The 20,024-nt window shown below is 46.2% G+C and overlaps 8 protein-coding genes across 8 annotated transcripts; 4 read left to right on the forward strand and 4 right to left on the reverse strand.

Moving 5' to 3' along the window:
- Positions 1-290: 290 nt before the first annotated feature.
- N7478_004670 (TVP15 family protein) lies at positions 291-923 on the forward strand (the record flags this gene model as incomplete). The annotated part of the gene is made up of 4 exons (XM_056920884.1): positions 291-310; positions 413-528; positions 603-692; positions 751-923. The coding sequence occupies 4 exons, from the start codon at positions 291-293 to the stop codon at positions 921-923; spliced, it is 399 nt and encodes a 132-aa protein (XP_056778921.1).
- A 2,534-nt stretch (positions 924-3,457) lies between these two features.
- sreA (siderophore transcription factor SreA) lies at positions 3,458-5,156 on the forward strand (the record flags this gene model as incomplete). The annotated part of the gene is made up of 3 exons (XM_056920885.1): positions 3,458-3,732; positions 3,792-4,306; positions 4,369-5,156. The coding sequence occupies 3 exons, from the start codon at positions 3,458-3,460 to the stop codon at positions 5,154-5,156; spliced, it is 1,578 nt and encodes a 525-aa protein (XP_056778922.1).
- A 454-nt stretch (positions 5,157-5,610) lies between these two features.
- Positions 5,611-6,262, forward strand: N7478_004672 (polyglutamate biosynthesis protein; the record flags this gene model as incomplete). The annotated part of the gene is made up of 2 exons (XM_056920886.1): positions 5,611-6,171; positions 6,233-6,262. The coding sequence occupies 2 exons, from the start codon at positions 5,611-5,613 to the stop codon at positions 6,260-6,262; spliced, it is 591 nt and encodes a 196-aa protein (XP_056778923.1).
- An 800-nt stretch (positions 6,263-7,062) lies between these two features.
- Positions 7,063-8,419, reverse strand: N7478_004673 (PTH11-like integral membrane protein; the record flags this gene model as incomplete). Its single annotated transcript, XM_056920887.1, has 5 exons — positions 7,063-7,519; positions 7,576-7,949; positions 8,008-8,075; positions 8,132-8,168; positions 8,231-8,419. The coding sequence occupies 5 exons, from the start codon at positions 8,417-8,419 to the stop codon at positions 7,063-7,065; spliced, it is 1,125 nt and encodes a 374-aa protein (XP_056778924.1).
- A 2,933-nt stretch (positions 8,420-11,352) lies between these two features.
- N7478_004674 (uncharacterized protein) lies at positions 11,353-11,952 on the reverse strand (the record flags this gene model as incomplete). Its single annotated transcript, XM_056920888.1, has 2 exons — positions 11,353-11,718; positions 11,776-11,952. The coding sequence occupies 2 exons, from the start codon at positions 11,950-11,952 to the stop codon at positions 11,353-11,355; spliced, it is 543 nt and encodes a 180-aa protein (XP_056778925.1).
- Positions 11,953-13,434: 1,482 nt separating this feature from the next.
- Positions 13,435-14,690, forward strand: N7478_004675 (acyl-CoA desaturase; the record flags this gene model as incomplete). Its single annotated transcript, XM_056920889.1, has 2 exons — positions 13,435-13,618; positions 13,675-14,690. 2 exons carry the CDS (start codon positions 13,435-13,437, stop codon positions 14,688-14,690), a joined length of 1,200 nt encoding a protein of 399 aa, XP_056778926.1.
- An 87-nt stretch (positions 14,691-14,777) lies between these two features.
- On the reverse strand, positions 14,778-16,640 carry N7478_004676 (amidase; the record flags this gene model as incomplete). Its single annotated transcript, XM_056920890.1, has 5 exons — positions 14,778-14,911; positions 14,952-15,036; positions 15,105-15,959; positions 16,048-16,293; positions 16,350-16,640. 5 exons carry the CDS (start codon positions 16,638-16,640, stop codon positions 14,778-14,780), a joined length of 1,611 nt encoding a protein of 536 aa, XP_056778927.1.
- Positions 16,641-17,220: 580 nt separating this feature from the next.
- On the reverse strand, positions 17,221-18,447 carry N7478_004677 (C6 transcription factor OefC; the record flags this gene model as incomplete). The annotated part of the gene is made up of 2 exons (XM_056920891.1): positions 17,221-18,129; positions 18,205-18,447. 2 exons carry the CDS (start codon positions 18,445-18,447, stop codon positions 17,221-17,223), a joined length of 1,152 nt encoding a protein of 383 aa, XP_056778928.1.
- Between the last annotated feature and the right edge of the window lie 1,577 nt (positions 18,448-20,024).

The following is a 20,024-nucleotide window of genomic DNA, read 5'->3' on the forward strand; positions in this document are numbered from 1 at the left end:
CCTCCTGTGATAACCTCCTCGGCATTCTTTTAGGTATGTTCCCAGCCCAAGGTCGTCGAAACCTCCGCATTGCATCGCCGGTGCCACTTCCGACTCCAACCCCCTCAACCAAGACGAACCATTCCAACTAGGCTGAAACATACTAATAAGCAACTAGTGAACTCAAGAAGTACTTGACCCATCTCTTTCCCGCACTCCTCGCGCCTTATCGTTGCTGGATGCCTTGCTCGTTGCTTCGATTCTCAGACCCTAACCGTTGCGGGAACCTATAGACTTACGACTTCATCAAAATGGATTTCTCTAACATCTTGTATGTGTTTCTCCGCTTAGAATGATCTTCGGTGGATCTGGCTTTAGTCTCAAGATGGGATTCAGCAGTGAGTCGAGGGCTTCAAGCTAACAATTGCTCTAGCCGTCTCGTTAACATCGCCGTCGGCGTGGTGATGGTGCTGGGCGGTATTAGCCAGTTCTTCCCAGCCTCCATGAGCTCCGTCATCGTCGGCGGGTACGTCATTGTATTCGGTCTGGGTACGTTGATTCAATTGCGCTTTTTTCTTACAAGATATACGAGATAAGAGATCATTGCTAACATCCCGACACAGTTGTTGCTGGACTTGAATTCATGCCCAACGTTCCTGACTACGCCTACCGTTACGCCTCTTTCCTGTTCTCTTTCCTCGGCCGTGGTATCTGTAAGTTGCAAGCCTGGTTGCTTACGGTTGCGATTCTCCCACTGACCTTCCGATCCAGTCTACATCTTCGTTGGCTCCATTCTGCTGCACGACCTCATCCTGCGCGAGATCGCCGCCTCCATTGTCGGTCTCACCGGTGTCGCCTACCTTGTCCTTGAGTTCATCCCATCCATCGAGCCCCCCTCAAACATGCGCGAGTCGGACCAGGGTTGGGGCGCTGAGCAGGTCTAAGACTGCTATGCGATTGCCCGCAACGAGCATTAAAACGTCATTTCCCGGCTGGAAGTGACAATATGGATGGACAAGAGGGTCGGTGCGTTAAGTTACCCTCTCATTCATGGATAGTGCATGATTGTCAGCGTTGGATTTCTCGTCATGCGTTATATGATCGATGAACGTTGCCATGACAATACGTATGTTTCCTCTTGGTCTCTTGAAGAAAAAAGCGGCTGAAGTCGGAATACTCGGTTTGTCGCGGAGAAGAGACCCGCTTTTGTTTGGATCACTCTCTTTTCCTTTTTCCCCCTTTTTCCTATCTTCCTGATTTCCTTTCGTCTACTTTCGATACCGATACCTGTGGATGTGGCTCCATTTGGAAGACACTGTATTATAGTTGAAATAGGTGTGGCTAGACCATGGCGACATTGAATGTTTAACAGTATAATATATTGGATTTGTTATGTTTAAGTACAGATCTCTTGGGTTTGAGACTAGACGAAAAATAGAAAACGGTAGAAGCTTGGTCGTGTTCGGGTGGGGCCTGCTTTTTAAGGGTTGGTGTTCACTGCATGATAATGAGCACTAGGCTTTTGTAAATCGCGTGATTGGATACCTGGAGAGAATGGGTTTGATAGCGACCCTCAGAGGTATGAATAGTTTATTACGCTACTATAAACTAGAGACTGACTAGGGACGGACTATGCACTATATACTCCGTGCTTCTTATAGTGAGACCATGTGACTCTCCCAAACCATGGATCCAGACCAATGACCTTAGACAGCGAGATCACGTGCACTATTGCCAGCCGTATGTCATCGGTGTCGCAAGATGCCGACGCCAAGAGATTTCTAGTACTTCTGGACTACGATGGGGACTTCAATCTTTATTCTGCAACCTAGATTGGTACGTTTATTCCTAAATGTCAGATGTCAAACGTGAAATGTGAGATGTAGGATGTGAGATGTAAAAAATAGGAACAAAGTACGAACCGTGCGACCAGATCAGCACCCAATACAACCTATCTCGGGGCGTCTAGTTGCGTCAAGTCTCGTCAGTGAGGTCAGTTTCGTCGGTTCTTTTTTTTTTTTGTCGAACCGAAGCCGAAGTGGTCCAGAGTGGTCCCCGAGTGGTTCAGGTGGTTCAGCTGGTCCAGTACAATCTTTTGTGTTAGTAAAAATGGAACAGCGTGGCCTCACACCGGATGGAACCCGCCACTCCCGAGAGCCAACGAAATCGCATATATTGCTGCTTACAGTAACCGGGAATCAGGCTCCGCCAATCACGGCCACTACAAAGCTGCTTGCCTGCGCATTGGCCCACCCGCACCTCTCTTTGGAAGGTGAATTCCCACAGTATTTTGCCCCCCTAAACTTCATCAGGAGTCGGTGGAGTCTTTTGCACTCGCGATCTGGGGAGTGACAGTTGCAAGAATCGGCTTATCGGCGATCAGAGATTTTCGGCAGTGGAATGGAGTCGAAAAAAAAGCAAATATGCAACATTAAATTCTGACAGATGAGTTTGAAAGAGAGGGAAAGAGGGAAGGAAGCATGTAGGAGAGAAAGACCTAAAGCAGTGTCTAAAGGAGAGATTAGATGAGATAGCGCCATGCGATTAGACTGATAATGATAGTTTCCGTCGATCCCCCCCTTCGTAGATCGATAAACCCAAACTCCCCGTAATAATCATCTTTCTTAACCCATATTTCGATAAGTTTCTTTTTTCCTTTCCACATCTCGGTGAACTTTGGTCAAATCATCATTCCACCTTCTCTTTCTTTTCTTTTTATTCCAGAAAACGAAAAACGACACAACGAATTACAATCTCCCTCCTCCTATCTCCCGCCTTTCATTGCGCCATCGTCCGTCTCAAGTCCCTTCTCCGTTCTCCTAACGCGGTGTGATCACCATCCTGCAGGCCCCTAGGGGACTCGGTCCAATCCTAGTGTCTAGGCGCGTCTCCGGCCTCCCACTTCCGAAAGAACTTGTCCTTCAAAATAAAATAAAATTGAAATCTCAGCCTGGCGTTCCTGGTGCGCTGTCAGCTGTCGCAATCGCTCCATCACCTGACCGATCCGGACCACTGGGTCGCCACACTCTTTGATATTCGGTTTTTTTGGCGTTGCCTCGTTGATTGGCATTACTCGCAAGTCTTATTGCCCCATCCTTGTCACTCCTCAATCCTGGGGCTGCCCCTCTTCCTGAACAAACATTCCTCTCCGTCTCTCCCCGTTTTGCGGCTCCCCAGGCTTGTTCCCTCCTGCCGTGCCGCCTCTACTACTCGCCGACTCGCCAAACAGCTTGACCGACATTTGCTCTCTGCGTCCCTGTGGGTGATACGGTGAATTCTGCTTCCGACTGCGGTGCGACATCAACCCTCACTTTCAAGGATCTAGAATTCTCTCTCCTCGCTTCCGTCGTTTCGTTCCCTGGTTATCTCAGCACTCCGCAATCGGGGGCCTATACTTTTTTGTGACTTCCCCCCAATCCTCGAAATCCTCGAAAAAAGGACCTTGGGCGACGAGGTGGTGATGCTAGCATCCATCCCAATGGAACAGGTGCGGTCGTTTCCCCAGAACCCAAGTGTTCCACTCCGGCAACCATCGGCGGAGGACTTGGATGCTGCTCAGCAGTTAATTTCATCGGCGCAAGCGGGTCGCGAACATTTGGCGGATCAGTATGGAGAATCCCCCATAAAAATGTCTGAAACTCCCCCGCGTGATGGGCCGGGATCAACCTCGAGTTTATCAGATGGCCGATTAGAACATGAAAAGACGTCCCCACGGGGTCAGAAAGACACCTCTTTCCTAGGGCATTCATGCAGGTAGGTCTCCCTCATATAGCAGGATTTCGTGAGTGTAGGCACCTAACATCTGTCATTAGCAATTGCGGAACAAAAAGTACACCTCTTTGGCGGCGCTCCCCAACCGGTGCGATGATTTGTAATGCCTGTGGTCTTTACCTGAAAGCTCGCAATGTCGCTCGTCCTACGAAACGAAATCGCGCCCAACAAAATCCCGATGGCCTAGAAAAGCATACTCCTCCTATTCCCCACACGGATTCACATACATCGGGTGGTTGTCAGGGGTCTTGCCCTGGTGGTGGAAGTTGTAATGGTACCGGCGGTGCTGAAGGATGTGATGGATGCCCAGCTTACAACAATCGCATCTATAAATCTGCACCACGAGCTGGCCCCCATCCATCTTGGGGTCGTACATCCGCCCCTGACGCGGAGCCAACGCCTCCCCCGGCAGCAACGGCAGCAACGGCAGAAACGCCCATTAAAAGTCCATCACTTGATAGCAATGGAGCTTTGGTTGCTTGTCAAAATTGCGGTACAACTGTGACTCCACTCTGGAGACGGGATGAACATGGTCATCCCATCTGTAACGCCTGTGGTAGGTTTAGATTTATACTTGCTTTTTCTCGCTGTCTTGGTATCAGCTAACATAAATTAAAGGGCTCTATTATAAGCTGCATGGATGTTATCGCCCCACGACTATGAAAAAGTCCATTATTAAGCGTCGCAAGCGCGTCGTCCCAGCCCTCAGGGATCAATCTCCTACGGCAGCTACCCAATCCTCCAATGGCTCATCAGCCTCACCCGAAGCATCCCCCGCGGCCTTGTCACATACACAAGATGAACACTATCGATATATGAGTAATGAACCCGATCATTATCATGGCCTGCCCGGAAAAGGTGCATACGATGATGCACGACCATTACCCTTCGCCCCGCCCCCAGTGGACTTCACTGGCTACCACGCAGCTCCCATGCATCCTCAATTCCCCAAACTCCTTGATCCCGAGCGCCTTGGACATTCACCTGTTCAATTCGGACGACGATCCGCATCTCCCAACTCCCTCGCTCTTCCCAAGAAGCGTACCCTAGCCGAGAGTACAGAGACACTTCCAGGTCCAGGCACACTCGAGGGAGGATCAAATCTATTACCACCAATCATGTCTTCCGCCAATCCCTCGCCCCCAGGTCGTCTGAGTTCGATATCCTCTATTTTGAACCAGGCCGAGCGACGTGATGATTCCCGCATGGATCTTTCGCCCATGGGCCACCCACAGCCTTACCAGGCTCCCATGCATGCGACTCAACACGAATCGCAAGCTTTGCCTGGTATTTCCTCATTCGCGGACCAATCGGTTGAACGACGTATCCAGCTTGAGCGGGAAGCTGAGCAAATGCGTGAGGCATTGCGTGCGAAAGAGCGTGAGCTAGCTCAGATAGGCCGATAACAACGGCACTTCAGCAACACTTCGACGACACACGAAATTTACGAGTTCTAATATGGTTACGGATTGGGAGGGAGGTCCTCTAAATGTTTTATGCGGCGTAAAGCTTGGAGACTCGCGCGAGATACCACTAGTTTTGCTAGGATTTATTGTTCCCCATTGTGCTAATACTATCTAAAAAAACCAGCAACGACAACAACAGCTTAAACAAAAGTGCTTTTTAATGTACTTTACAATGGAATTGCTTAGATTATTCTTATTATATCTTCTTTTCTCCCTATTAGAGAGCCTTTTCCCTGTATCAAGAGAACCCTTTCGGTCCGACCCGAATAATGAAGTCATCATGACTTGAAATAAATTCCACACGCACTTGATCACTTCAATCCACGTCAATCAACATCATTCAACATCAACATCATACCATTCATTACCAACATACATTCATTACCAAGATAACATGTCCCCCAAAGCATTCACCCTAACATTCCTCGGCGACATAATGCTAGCCCGCCTAATAGACCAACTCCTCCCAAACAGCACCAACACTCCAACAGACGCCCACAACGCCCGAGTCCTCAAATCCAAAAATCCCTCTCTAGCAGAATACACCCAATCCTCACCATGGGGCACGACTCTACCCCTCCTCCACTCGACAGACCTCTTACTAATCAATCTCGAAACCTCCGCAACAACAACCTCCCAGCAATGGCCAGATAAGAAATACAATTACCGTACTCACCCGGCTAATATACCGGATGTTCTGCACGTCGCACATGTCGACTACGCTAGTCTAGCGAATAATCATATTCTCGATTATTGTGAAGAAGGTCTAATAGAAACGGTATGGGCAGTTAAAGAGTCGAGGATCTCATTTGCCGGAGCTGGTGAATCGGTTGACGAGGCGTTTAAACCGGCTACGTTGTGGCTTCCGAATCCGCGTCGGACTCATATGCAGGAACATGAACATGAACATGAACAAGAGCAAGCTTCAAGTTCAAGTTCTAATTACGCCGTTCATGTATACTCTGCTTCCGATCATCCTATGGAGTGGAAAAATATCCCTACATTCCATTTTATAGATTACTCCCCAACCACACGGGCCCGAGTAAAAAGACACCTAACACACTCCTCAACAATACGACACGATACCCTCTCCGACTCTTCTGGATATTCAAGGTCAGAATCTGAAAGTCCAGTGCTAAAAATATTCTCCGTCCACTGGGGCTCAAACTATAAATGGACTCCATCAGACGAGATCCGATCCTTTGCGCATTTCCTCATTGACGAGTGTGGAGTTGATATTGTACACGGACACTCTTCGCATCATATACAGGGTGTAGAGATTTATGCGGGAAAGGTAATAATATATCGGTGTGGAGATTTTGTAGATGATTATGTGCTGAGGGAGAAGTTTCGAAATGACCTTGGGGCTGTTTGGAGGGTTATTGTTTCTGAGGTTCAGGGGCAAGGCCACGGTCTTAGATTGGATCAGTTGGAGATATTTCCGACGAGGAATGAGGGATTTCGGGCTTGTTTGCTTGATTCTAAGCATAGGGATCATAGGTGGGTTAGAGAGAAGATTAGGGAGTTGAGTTTGGGGTTGGGAGGTGCCAGTGTTTGTCGGGATGAGTTGGGGGTTGATGGGCAGGTTATTTTTGATGTAGTATGATTGAATTGAAAGAATAAGAAATGTAGCTGTTCGCTGTAAATAATATGTCCAAGTCAAAAGTCCACCCAAGTGTTGATTCAAGAATCTTTGTTAAGATTGAATCCGAATATACCGTCCCAATGCAATCATAAAAAGCAGGTGTTTGCTGTGCACACCTAGAAATAAAATATACAAAGAAGAAAAAGAGAGGAAAGAATAAAGAAGAAAAAGAATAAGAGCTTGAAGAAGCTTAAAGAACGATCATGATGAATCCATCACTAATCTCCTTTCACTAACACTCTCACCATGCTTAGCACTTTCTTGCATCACCGTCATCTCAGTGGTAACCTCAATACCACCAAACGAACTGGGACTTGACCTATCTCCAGGCTTAACATTGATAGAGTATACATCATAGTCCCTGTCATCGGTCTGACTGAACAATTGACTAGGCTGTCGTGCCGAGCGGCGACTAGCGAATCGATTCGTTCCAGTTTGCTGATTGCTTGTATAACGGTTGTTGTAGCTGTTTGTCGACAACAGCTTAGGGAATACCTGGCTGATAATCGGGCGAAGGAAAGGAAGACTAGCACAGATAATGGCAACGTTGCACTCCGCTGCAGTCCAGTATGAGGCGTCGACATTAGCGTATGATGTATCTGTGCTGCTGGCAACGGTTCGCAGTCCGGAAAGGCGAAGAATACTTGTGATGACCACACTGGAAAGTCTTAGTATTTGATTCGATCTAAGTCTGAGAATCATAGTGAGACTTACAAGATACCCATGGCAAAAACGCCCATCAGTGCGATCTTCTGCGTGCGCGGAAGCTGTAAATGGGATAGCAGCGGCATTGGAAGGGCGAGAAGAGTCACGTCTGTAGCGATGTTCATGGCTGCATTGAAGAACCAGAGGGCTGAGAAGTTGAGACAGCTTCCTGGTATTGTGCGGTCCCAGAATCGAGCGACGGGGACACAGTTCACGTAGCCGCTGACAATGGCCCAGGCGGAATATGTAGCGACGATTGCCATGACGATGTAGCAGGCATTGCGAAACCAGCGAGCGGGGAAAATGCGGAGATATTGGAAGAGGATGGAGAATTTGGTAAATGCTAGACTGGCGTTGTACATTGGGATGGCGGCCCACAGACACTGTGGTTTGTTAGCAAGCTGTGTATTTGAGGGTGGAATTGTCCATAGCTGAGCATACCTTGAGTTGTTGTTGAAGAACGTGTGAGGGAAGGTAATCGTCATGGATTCCCATTCCATAGCGAAGTTCTATATTTATTGTCAGTTGCTATAGCTTGGCTTTAAGACGATGAATGGTAACATACGAGCACCAACAAGTCCGCAATAGACGACTGAGAACACCTAAAGAGAAGAAAATTATCGTTATTGAATGGTCTAATAAATTGTGAAGTATAGTGACATACCATTGCAATTAGAATGGCCCAGTCTTCTCGACCAGTACTCTTCATTAACCCAACTCGGGCATATACTCGCATAGCAACAACCAATCCAGCCAGCGAAGTGAGAACTGCAGTCACCACCAACGCTCGCTGACCACGAGAATGACCGTGGTCATCGCCACGAGGCACCAGTTCGTGCAAAATATTGTTCATATTGATTGGCGACATAAAGGAGAAACCGAATAGAAAAATCGAATGTATTCAAAAGAGTGTCGTCGAGAGGGGAGGACTTTTCCGTCCAACAAACAAATCCAACACAATCATCGATATGCTATATTGCTGTACCAATAGAAGTCCCCTCTTCAAATCGGCTAAAGTCGAAAAGTCTGCGTTACGGTCAAAGACAACACATCCCAAAATGAGCGGGGTTGTTTCTTTTGAACATTCTGCACGGAGTAAGGCCTCAGCGCCCAGTGGAGTCAATAAGACTATTCATGCACAACTTGAACGAGGATCCCTGCCGTGGCTTGGACTTGGAGCTCCGCAAAGTCCGGATAGTTTCCCCAATAGCGCACGATCCATCAACGATCTCAAGGCCAATTCATGTTTTGGGGACCGCGGACTTCGGCGCAACTGCGCGCCATGTGGTCCTTGATGGGGGCTTTGCCATGCTCAAGACGTCTGAATGCACGGAAGCCCGCCATCGAACACTCTAGCGTCAATTTACTACACTTTGTTCCCCACTGCATCGTCAGCCATTGTGGGCGGAGCCCCACAGTCCACCCGGCTTTTGTGCCTGGCATTACTGTGAAAACTCGGTGTCACTGGAAACAAACCATGGAACGTTGGAGCTGTCTTCTCAACTTCCCCTGTCGAGCGTGGGTGTCTGAGAACGGGCCTCTTGTGTTATTATTTCTTTTCTTTTTCTATTTTCTAGGTCCACTCGTGTGATACGAGGTTGCATTCCCAATGGCTGTATCTCTCAAAATCTATGAATTGGATGCTAGATCTTTGCTAGAATGGGAAGAATGTTGGCTTACGGACTGCTGCCGATGTGTACTCCGCTTACTCCGTCTTGGTGCTCCGTCCTTTGCGCCTTTGAGGTATGTGCGATTGTGGAAAAAGACATGTCACATTATGGGCGAAAGCCGTAATATGGAAAACAATTCCAGAAACAGCGTAAATTACTCACACCGTGCTACCAAACCCCTTATCAATTGAGCTAAGAACCCCGAGCTGTCATTCCCATCGATTGAAACCCTTTGAACCATGATTGTCGCGTGGATCATTGCGTTTCTCGGCTAGCCCTGGAAATGATTTGCAACATCATCATTCCAATTAGCCGAGACCAATAAATAGCCAGCGCTTGAACCCTTTGGTTTTTGTTAGTGCTCCCCGCCTTGAAATCTGGGGCTCTGTATATGTACTATTGAATACTAGTGCAAGCGAAGTCAAGTTTTGACGATCAGGCGTTGAAATTCTTCTCCTCCTTCTTGGCCAGCCGTCTTAAGCCCACCGCTGTCAACCAGACCCACCTAAAGTTGCCACTGGGAATCAATAATGCGGCTGACGACCTCTACTGCGGAAACCCAAACCCGATTTGCACCTGCACACATGCAACAGACATCACACAACAGCATGTGCATTGACAGCAGTTCATCATTCATGTACTCCGCATTGAATGACTACTAGGTCCCTGATCACATCATTACTATCCCTGTATGTGACTTTCGAACTAATGGAATAGATTCACCTCAGTGCTCCACTTATCCCGAACGTTCGCTGCCTTGGATGCTTCTCAGGGTTAACAGGTTGTTTGCCGACAAACAATGATCGTCAACTAGAATCTGGTGGCGTTTCCAGCGTCACGTCACGCTAGTATCTCGGTTTAAATATTTTTCTTGGGTTGTTACATTCCCACGAATACAGTCCTTAGCTCCCTTTTGATCAGTCGAAAATACAAAATCAACTGTTTGCATTGACTTGGAACAAACCCCTTGCAATGCGGTTCCCACTCTGAAACCTATGTTGATCAAAATTAATTAATGTTCCTCACAACTCACTGCCACGTCAATGACTAGCCATCTAACAGTGGATGACCTGAGACAACCATATAAAGCGCCTGTCGATTGGGTTCAGTATAGCGGGCGATGCACCGAAAACACTAATAACTCGCGACCTCGGTATTAGAAAGATTTGGAAGCCATGTGGACCAGGAAGAGTATCAAGTCAGATGACCTCGATGCATGAGAGGTGCCCTTTACAAAATTAGAACGGTCGGAAACGGCATATCTTTTCGGGCGCAACATAGTGTTTCTTGATCATGATACGATCTAATCGGGTTCTATAGAAAGTCCCATGCTAATTAATCCGGTGGTGGGATTTCAATATTATGCACCGGAGACTGAAAACATTCAATTTCTCTTGAACTCTCTGTCTACTTAGCAATGCGGATAGGCAGAACTTGGTTGAACAGCGTAGCCCCAGGGTGACAAAGGACAGGGATCGCGCGTTTCGGCGGGCCAGAGTTGAGCCAGACTTTTCTTATAGTTCGAATAAATGTTGATGTTTCTTAACTTAGAAGAAACATGCGGACTGTATATGTACTGAGAATAAAATAGGTTTGAAATTGATTCTGATAGCCTGAGTGCCGCTCTACGTCTGACTTCGACGAGCCTCGTCCCCAGTGAGCTCGTACTACTACGCGACAACCTCGATATTAACCTTTCAAGAACTTCGATGGAATGAGAAATCCTCTGGTCTGTTGCTAGTAATCTTCATTTCATTATTTCACTATCCCTGGAGTGGTAGGGAACTCCACATTCCCCGACCTCTCCACCCCCACAGTCCAGTCTTAATTCCCAGGAACGTTCCGGGGATCCAGTGTTTTATAGATTCAGTCAATACTATAAAGAGCCATGGACAACACGTTGAATCATTTGTGTAGTGTAAACTCACTAAATTCGCTATAAATCTGTCTTTCTCCATACAGATCATGTTTGAAAGTTCCTATCTCAATCTCCTTCCCCCATGGAAACATTAAGATGGCTGGCTGGGTGATAGATGCAGCAATATCACAAAAAGCAAAATTGAGAAAAATCAAAAATTGAGAAACAAAAACTCAGATTACACCTTTCTCTAAGCTATTATCTCTTCTTCAGAGAATATGACTTGATGAAAAATCTCACAAAAAGAAAAATCAACGGCCAGATATAGATAGTTGACACGTAAATGGTGGCTGCTTCCCCACTGTCACTCAAGCATGGGATCATCGTGTCTTTGGGCACCAATCTTGTCGTATCACCATGGCTAGCGGGTGGGCTGAAGTCCAACACCGAATCATTTTTCACGGCCATTTGTGACATGTCCAGAGGAGCTTTGTAACTCAAGAAAAGAAATGAGGTCCCAAATATCATTCCGATAAAGAATTGTGCAATTTGGATAGTGGTCAGACTTCGTTTCACACGAGTTGACACAGAATATCCAAGTGTTTGAAGAGCAAAGTATGTGTACTGAATTAGACAGATTAGCATGATTATCAAATGCAGGAAGAGGGCCGGGGAACTTACCATTAATGTGTGGACTAACACATTTATACCTGCAACAAGTGCACATGGCGAATCATAAACAACCGTAGCCCATCCGCAGAGTATTATACCAGCATGGTGATATGTCTGTAGCATTGAGCTCTTTTTCCCCTTTGCAAGAATTATCAATGTATCGATGACCTCGTAATATTTGCTCATGTAGAAAAGCCAGCCAATATAGTTCCAGCCAGCCTCCCAAGGACTGATTGAATGCGATAAGACTATAGATGGAAAGTCGTCAGGATTTCCATGAGAAAAGGATAGACACAAATTGAGCTTGAATACTCACCTCGGTATTCGCTTGATTCCGTTTGGCAAAGGTACTCTGCAACATGAGCAAAGTAACCGTCGTTCAAGTTGGAATTCGTCGATCCGGATGGCCAATAGTGAATAAGAGTGTATACAATCCCGCATAAAGCCCAGCCTGAGAATAGTGCTAACAAGGAATTATGTGCTACTACAAACGTTTTGAATGCTGAAGTTTTGCTGAAAGCCCATGGTCTATAATTCCGACTTGCGTTGACCGAGTTCATAAATAGAACTGCTGTCACGTATAGCGACATAAAAGTGATGACATACTCTAGCTGAAATGAGATGCGGAAAAGGCCAGGGTCGATTTCAAATGGATGAAAGAAGGATCTTGGCATATTGTTTAATGGTGGTGGGCGTAACTTCGGATCGTGTTTGTAGGGTTGATTTGGGAGCTTGAACATCTCGGACGATGGAAGCCCAAAGCTTATCGAATTGGGAATTGAGAATACGTCCATGACGACGAGAAGAACCCAAGGCAAGAAATAATTTTGTTCGATTGGACTTGGTTGAAATGCTATACAAGAAGACTATTCGAAGAATGGAGCACCACAGGGGCACGTACTCTTATTTAATTTCTTCGTAGGGACAGATAGTGAATTGAGCACAGATGCTCAGATAGATGAGAGCTCTGCTGCAGTGTAACGCCAATCTTCATACTATAGAAACCTGCATTGCTAGGCACTTCAGCCACACAGTCTGGCTTAACCAAAATAAAGGACAACAAATGAATGAAAAAGAAGACTAACGAAACTTACTGCAGAGCGATGTAGATCAGTATCACAATGAAGTTTGAGGCTATTGTAGCCGATTCGCTGAGGATGTGAGTGTGACATCCGCTGACAATAATTGCTTTTTTTGAAGAGCAAAGACTAACTACATCCAAGTATGCAAACACCAAAAAGTTCCTCCTTTCTGTACACTTGCGCAAGTCTGTGTAACGAAATTATTTCCATGAATCAATATTTAAGTCTATGGTCAAGGTATCAAGTTTTTTTTGGCGCGTGGCTTGGAGTACACACCACCGTCGAATGCACGAGAAAGGGGCTTTCACAATCAATCAATCACAATGAGATGTTTTGGTGACAGTCTTCATTTTATTTGGCCTTATCGACAGGACGTGATAGAAAACTTGTATGAGATTGAATCACGCTACAAAAATGTTAATTTCCCGGACTTCTCTGATATATTCAGAGCGTGACTCCTTCTTCTCATTCCGAACTTGAACCACAAACAGATCTCACGATTAACTTGAAAGGAAATGAAACTGAACCTCGAAGGGATTTCTAATTATTAGAAGCTACTACTAGTACTATCCCCGAAGGTCCTACAATGGCTTCAAGGATCAGAGAACTGCACAACGCCAAATTATCTTCGATAAATTGGCCGATCGCAACATTCTTGATCGTTATTCCTTTGGCAGCCATTACAAGTCTTCTATGGGTTCCCATTATCCAGAATACTGTCTACTTCATGCTCATCTATATCATTATACGTGGAATGTCCATTACAGCTGGTTAGTTAATACCTCTGGCTAAAGGACATGGAACTATCATTAATAATGAATAACAGGCTATCACAGACTCTGGTCTCATCGCACTTATACTGCAAGTACGCCTCTGAAAGTCATCCTCGCCATCCTTGGTGCAGGCGCAGGACAAGGCAGTATCAAGTTTTGGTGTCGCGGTCACCGGGCGCACCATCGCTATGTCGACACAGATCAGGATCCCTACAATATACAGAAGGGCTTTTTCTATGCACATCTCGGTTGGATGTTAGTCAAAGATAAGCGATCACTTGGCAAGATTTCTATCGCTGGACGTGTGGATATTAGCGACCTCAAACATGACCCTATTGTCCAGTGGCAACATAGGTACTATTTGCCATTACTCTTCATTATGGGATATGCGTTGCCCACATTCATATGTGGTATACTATTCGACGACCCTGTTGGCGGGTTTGTACTCGGAGGTTGCATAGGAACAGGCATCGGGCAACAGGGAACATTTTGCGTGAACTCTTTCGCACATTGGATAGGATCACAGCCATATGCAAGTACAAAGTCGCCGCGAAATAACTTTTTAACGGCTCTGATAACATTCGGAGAAGGGTATCATAATTTCCATCATGAATTCCCAATCGATTACCGAAATGGGATTCGATACTATGACTTCGATCCTACAAAGTGGTTGATATGGACATGTTCCCAGATTGGTCTCGCCACTAATCTAAGACGTTTTCCTCAAAATGAGATTAAAAAAGGCAGAATCCAGCGAGAGCAGGAGAAGATAAATCAGAAGTCCAAGATTGTGGATTGGGGCGTCCCGCTGTCAGATTTACCTGTCATTACGTGGGAGGAATATCAACAACAAGCAAGAACAGGGTGTAATTTGATTGTGATTAAAGGGGTAGCTCACGAAGTTTCTGCATTCGTTACGGAGCACCCAGGCGGAGCGACATTGATTACCGGGGCAGTAGGTAGAGATGCGACAGACATGTTTGAAGGGGGAGTTTATGAACATTCAAATGCAGCTTCTAACCTCTTGGCCTCGATGAGAGTAGCCATAATCGGAGATGATATGAGCTAGCTGACTAGATTCAATCTTTGAAGGCGAAAACATAGCAATCTTCAGTTAGTCCTACATATTTCAGATACACGTTCAATATACCTTGTCTTAGTTTGCCAACACTTTCGAGATGGTCTCGACCTCCCGTAAAAGCTCCTCTTCTTGCATATGTCTACCAACAACCTGAACACAGCATGGGGCCCCCTCGACATCATCTGCGATGTCTTTGTGGCGGTCAGCAGCTACGATTAATAAAAAGGGGTACAGATATTCAGAACTCACATGGAGGGCGATATTCCACATCTCGAAGGAATTTGGCATCATCAGCTTTATTCGCCTTGCGATATGGAATAACCACAGCAGGGTACTGTATCGATTTTTATTAGTATTATTTTTAGGCACTCGGATAAACTGCGCGGGAGAGACGCGACATACGTTCAACACATTGTTCACTACAGTGTAGGGTACCCATCCGATTATATCGTGCTGTGGTGCGGTTCCCTGGTAGCCGGGCATGATGATCGCATCGATTTTCTTCTCAGTAATAATTTTGCCGAATTCAGCTTTGTACTTGCCTCTTTCCTCTAGAAGGTCGTATAGCCCTTCCAAAGTGAGCGGAGCGTAGTCATATGGCATATAATCGTGGGGTAGATCTGTTGATGAGAGCGCAGGGATCCTCGGCTCACCACTTGCCTGGATATGCTTGAAGGCTGTATTTGCAGGGTCCATAGCAAAGTTTCTGAAAGCTAGTAAGGTGGCCTTTTTGATTGATGGGGGTTCGAGATTGATAATATCATGCCCCGCAGCCTTCAGGCGCTCCACTGCCTGAGTAAGAGTATTGAGAACAGGTGGGTGAACGGGAAAGTGGCTATCTTCTAGAATGAAGCCGAGCCTCAATTTTTGCTTGGGGGCAACGGCTCTCCAAGTGGAGAAAATGGCAGATGAATCATATTTCCAGGGGTCTGAGTTAATCACAACTCTGCTGAAAAGTTCCAGATCTCGGACAGAGGTAGCCAGGGGGCCTGCGACTGCCTTGATCCCTGCAAGGCCCTTTCGAGACGAACTCGTCTGACCTCCATAGGGAATACGATCTTCAGATGGACGAAGAGCGTACGTCCCATTGCAGTAGGCTGGAATTCTGATTGAGCCAGCAATATCGGTTCCGACTCCCAGAATCGACCCACGCATTGCAACGAGTGCACCTTCACCCCCAGAAGATCCGCCTGCAGTAAGATTTGAGCGATTGGGATTCAGTGTACGACCAAAGACGTAGTTATGTGAGTCTCCAGCCTATAATAGGGGTTAGCTGCCTTAACCACTGTATTCGTTGAATGGGACTTAAACCTGCCTGCATCGTCTGTGGGATATTTGTTTTAACATAGAGAACCGCACCGAGATCCAACAGTATCTGAACCACAGCGGAATTTGAGGTGACCGGCCCATGCTTTATAAATTCCGTATATCCAATTGTCGACGGAATGCCCTTGACATTGAAACAGTCTTTTAGGCTGACCGGAAGCCCATGCAAAGGTCCGATAATCTCGCCATTCTTCTGTAAATACTCGTCCAGTTCTCGCGCTCTTTCCAGGGCCTGGTCAAAGAATGTCTCCGTGAGACAATTCGTCTAGATGGTTTTGAGTGAGTGTTTTATTCATTGTAGATGAAGTAAATATCACTTACGACTTGTTGAGCAATAGCTGCGCGGATACAGAAAGCCTCCGCGACTTCAACAGCGGTGAAGTGCTTCGAGTGTATATTTTCAAGTAATGCAGTGGCATCGTAATTCTCTGTGATTTCCAGCTGCTTGGCAGACAGAATGCCGCACTCTCTAGGCACTTGGAGAACGTTGTTGGATGATGTTTCAGAGATTTGATCGGTGAAACTTGTAGAAATTCGCCAAGCTGCGGGGATCTTGGCCGCAGCCTCTTCCTGCTTAGCTTTCACGGCGACCTGCCAGTTTTCGAGGGTCATTGCGGCGGTGAGATATGAAGTTTAAGAGTCGACGAATCTCATTACGATATGATAAAGAAAGGAATTGATGAGTGAAATCATTAATTGCGGTGTCTGGATCAATTATATACCCCAGTGCGACTCGCCTGATGACAAGAGTAGATAGACTGGGTGGGTCCAGCGCGTCTCGCCTGTGCAACATGATGCCTCCGGGTGGAGATGCCTGTATCAGTGCGGCTGGGGCGGTCAAATTGAATTTGGGGGCTCACTCTCATCACTTTCAGAATATTATGAACTAATGATGATACTTCAATGTTTGATTGATAGGATTTGATCAAGTAAGGGGTATCTTTTATTTTGGAAAAGTATAAGCATTCCACCAAAGGTTATTCAAGACTACTTGGCTGCATTACCCCGCCGTAAATTATAAGTATGGCTCAGCGCGTCTCGCGGCGAAAGTTAATCATGGTGAAGCGTAATTGAAATTCAGCGAATTTTAGTTCATGTAGCGTTAGAATCCTGATACAGGAATTCCCGTCGCGTTGTATCTTTTCCATGTTTGGATGGCGCAAATCTAAGATACAGTTAATGTACGTCTGGATCAAGATATCAGAGCGTCCCATCGGCGGATTGCACGCATGACATAGAGGAAATCCCAACTACATCTTGACTTTTGTCCACTTCCAAGATCACCCTCCATGTAACCTGAAGAAACACCCTCTAAATTCATGTCATCGTCCTCATAATCATTTACCCACCACAGTTTAGCCAGTAATCGAATTGTCTGTCCGCAATTAACCATCTTTGAATAGTCGTATGCGTTTTGCAGCCATTGCATCAGCTCTTCGCGATGGTGATCACTCGTAACGCAAGTTCCAACAAGGACAAAAGTCCAATATAATACACGCGGGCGCTTTGACATATTTGACGATATTTTCAGGATGTTCAAAAAAGAAACTACCAAGTCTTGAACGGCGATATCAGTCGTAGTGTCCGTGAAGGGATGAATGGTACGATGAAGGTATATTCTTCCAGTGATGCGGTAAAGTTCTGCAGCAGTGCAGTGTTCAGGGAACCTAATGAGCATATCCGAAGATGGCTGCCATGAGCGGAAGAGTATATCTAACTCTTTGTACTCGGTGATAATTTGCTCGGAAAGGACATTGCCTTGCCGACCATCTAAATGAGAACGCCTTGAGAGTGCTGAAGCATACCATACATATTCCATTATTTGATGAGACACCCCACATAGCCAACCAGGGTATCTCTCTTTGATATTATCAGAGCATAGTGTTATGGGGCAGATGTCGATCTCTAGATCCCCTTGTTGCAGAGTGCGAGCGCTTCTGGTGAGCCAAGACATAGAATCAATCATACTGTTGTAGAAATAAGAATCATCGATAAATGATCTTAAGTTTAGCTTGATATTATGTTTCTGGCAATGACACAGTAGTTTGCGGGCATGGCGAAGCTGTCGGGAAAATAGAGCCCCATTGCTTCCACCAATTGGCTAAGATGTATTAGTTCCAATTCACAATTTTGTCTGGGCTGCACATACTTGAAACATTGCTAACAGAAGACACACTACTAGGGTTTCTTCGACGACCTCCGTTGCAAGTGCCTCGGTATTGATCATCCTGATTCGATCTTCGATGCATTTTGCAACTTGTCCATAGTAGCGCCAAGCCAATGCTGACCATCCGGGCATATTGTCGGATATATGAATAGCAGATGTCATCAGAATGGCTTCCATTCCCAGTTTAGATTGTAAAGAAAATGGTATCAGCTGAGTCTTTAGTACATTGGCTGGTTCATCGACAATAGCCATTACGGAAGCTGTGCGATAAACGTAGTGTTCAAAGAGAAAGCAAGTCGTTTTAGAGTCCAACAATAGCATAAGGCTAGACGGGCAGATCAAGGGAAGACAGACTCCGGTTCTTTCAACAAATCTCAAAACACTCCCAAGATCGGTTGAGAGTGATGCTGTGTCATTGTCCTCTTTCCTTGGAGAAATCGATGGACGCATGGAGCCGCCAGCGAAATACGCGTTGTTCGATGACCCAGCAAGAGCATTATCATTCCCTTCGGTATTGGCCCGCGGTATCGCCAGAAATTGAGAGCCAAAAACGTCGGAGATATCTGGTATCTCGGGTATGTAACTCTGCCAGTCAATTAAGGCGGGGTAGCAGTCTGCTAACTGCGGTGCCGGTATATCCGACACGCCTATCCCCGATCGCTGAGTTGCTTGCTCACCTTCTAGCTCTCTTTCAGGTTGTTGCGGGCTTATACAAGGCTCTCCAATCTCTCGCTCTGTCGAGTGATGCCAATGACAGTCGAGATAATTTCGTTGACAACCGGAACAAGTTGGCTTCTGTTCATCACACTTTTTCCGTCGTCTCTTGCATGTCAAACACCCAGCTCTGGACCGAAGGTCATGTCTCCGAGTTGTGCTCATATCTACCGGCGTATCGCGGTGATCCTTGTTATGGGGATAAATAGGAATAGGACGTGAATCTCGCGATACGCAAGATGCACCTTGTCTTAACGAATGTATGTATGAGGGAAATACCGCTAACGACCACCGCGATTCACGATACCCACTATAGTCGCCTGGGGTCCAAACTCAAAAAGAGCGCCCGAGCGGCCCGTAATGCCGTGTTAAATGCCAGGCTATATCCATATGATCCTAGAAAATCAGTAATTAGAGTTTCATGCATTCTGATTCCTAGTACAAGCCCGTGTGCATTCCACCAATGATACGAAATCATTAAATGACATACTCTTCGCATTGCCTTCATATCATCGCCATCAACATTGGCCTTGTCGGGCATAAGGAGCTGTTCCTCTTAACATCATGGGCACCGCATGGCCCTCCCTCGACATCACCTGAGATGCCTTGATAATTTTCAGTGGTTGATATCGATTCGATTCAGACCTTCCCATTTGATAGAGTGAGGCTTAATGATCCTCTGTTCTTCTGAGAAGGAGCATTTCTTGTAAGATTTTGAGATTAGACAGATTGAGCAAGGAATCTATTATCAAGTCTTGTCGGTGAAGAGTTTCATCAACAGTATTGGAGATAGACTTTTGGAGATAGACTTCTGCTTGCACACCTCAATTGAAGCCATATCTTTCAAAATTTTAAGATTTTCTCCGACAGTACCCACTGTGTGGAGCAAGCTTGAGAGCTCCCGCCCGAAGGTCTGATGGAAGTCCAGTGAGGTTGATGGAGCTGGCGCTGGGGTAGGTGCTGGGTCTGGTGCTGGGTTGGGGCAGGCGCAGGAATGCCAGTCCGTTGGAGATCACATCTCCTTTCATTATACCCAACATGGTAATTTGTACAATAGTATTCTCCGTTGGGACCTTCACATAAAATACATGATGCAAAGAGCCCATAGCCAGCAC

This window comes from Penicillium angulare (genome assembly GCF_028827245.1).
Source record: "Penicillium angulare strain IBT 27051 chromosome Unknown utg000004l_segment0_segment0, whole genome shotgun sequence".
Classification (NCBI taxonomy): Eukaryota; Fungi; Ascomycota; class Eurotiomycetes; order Eurotiales; family Aspergillaceae; genus Penicillium; species Penicillium angulare.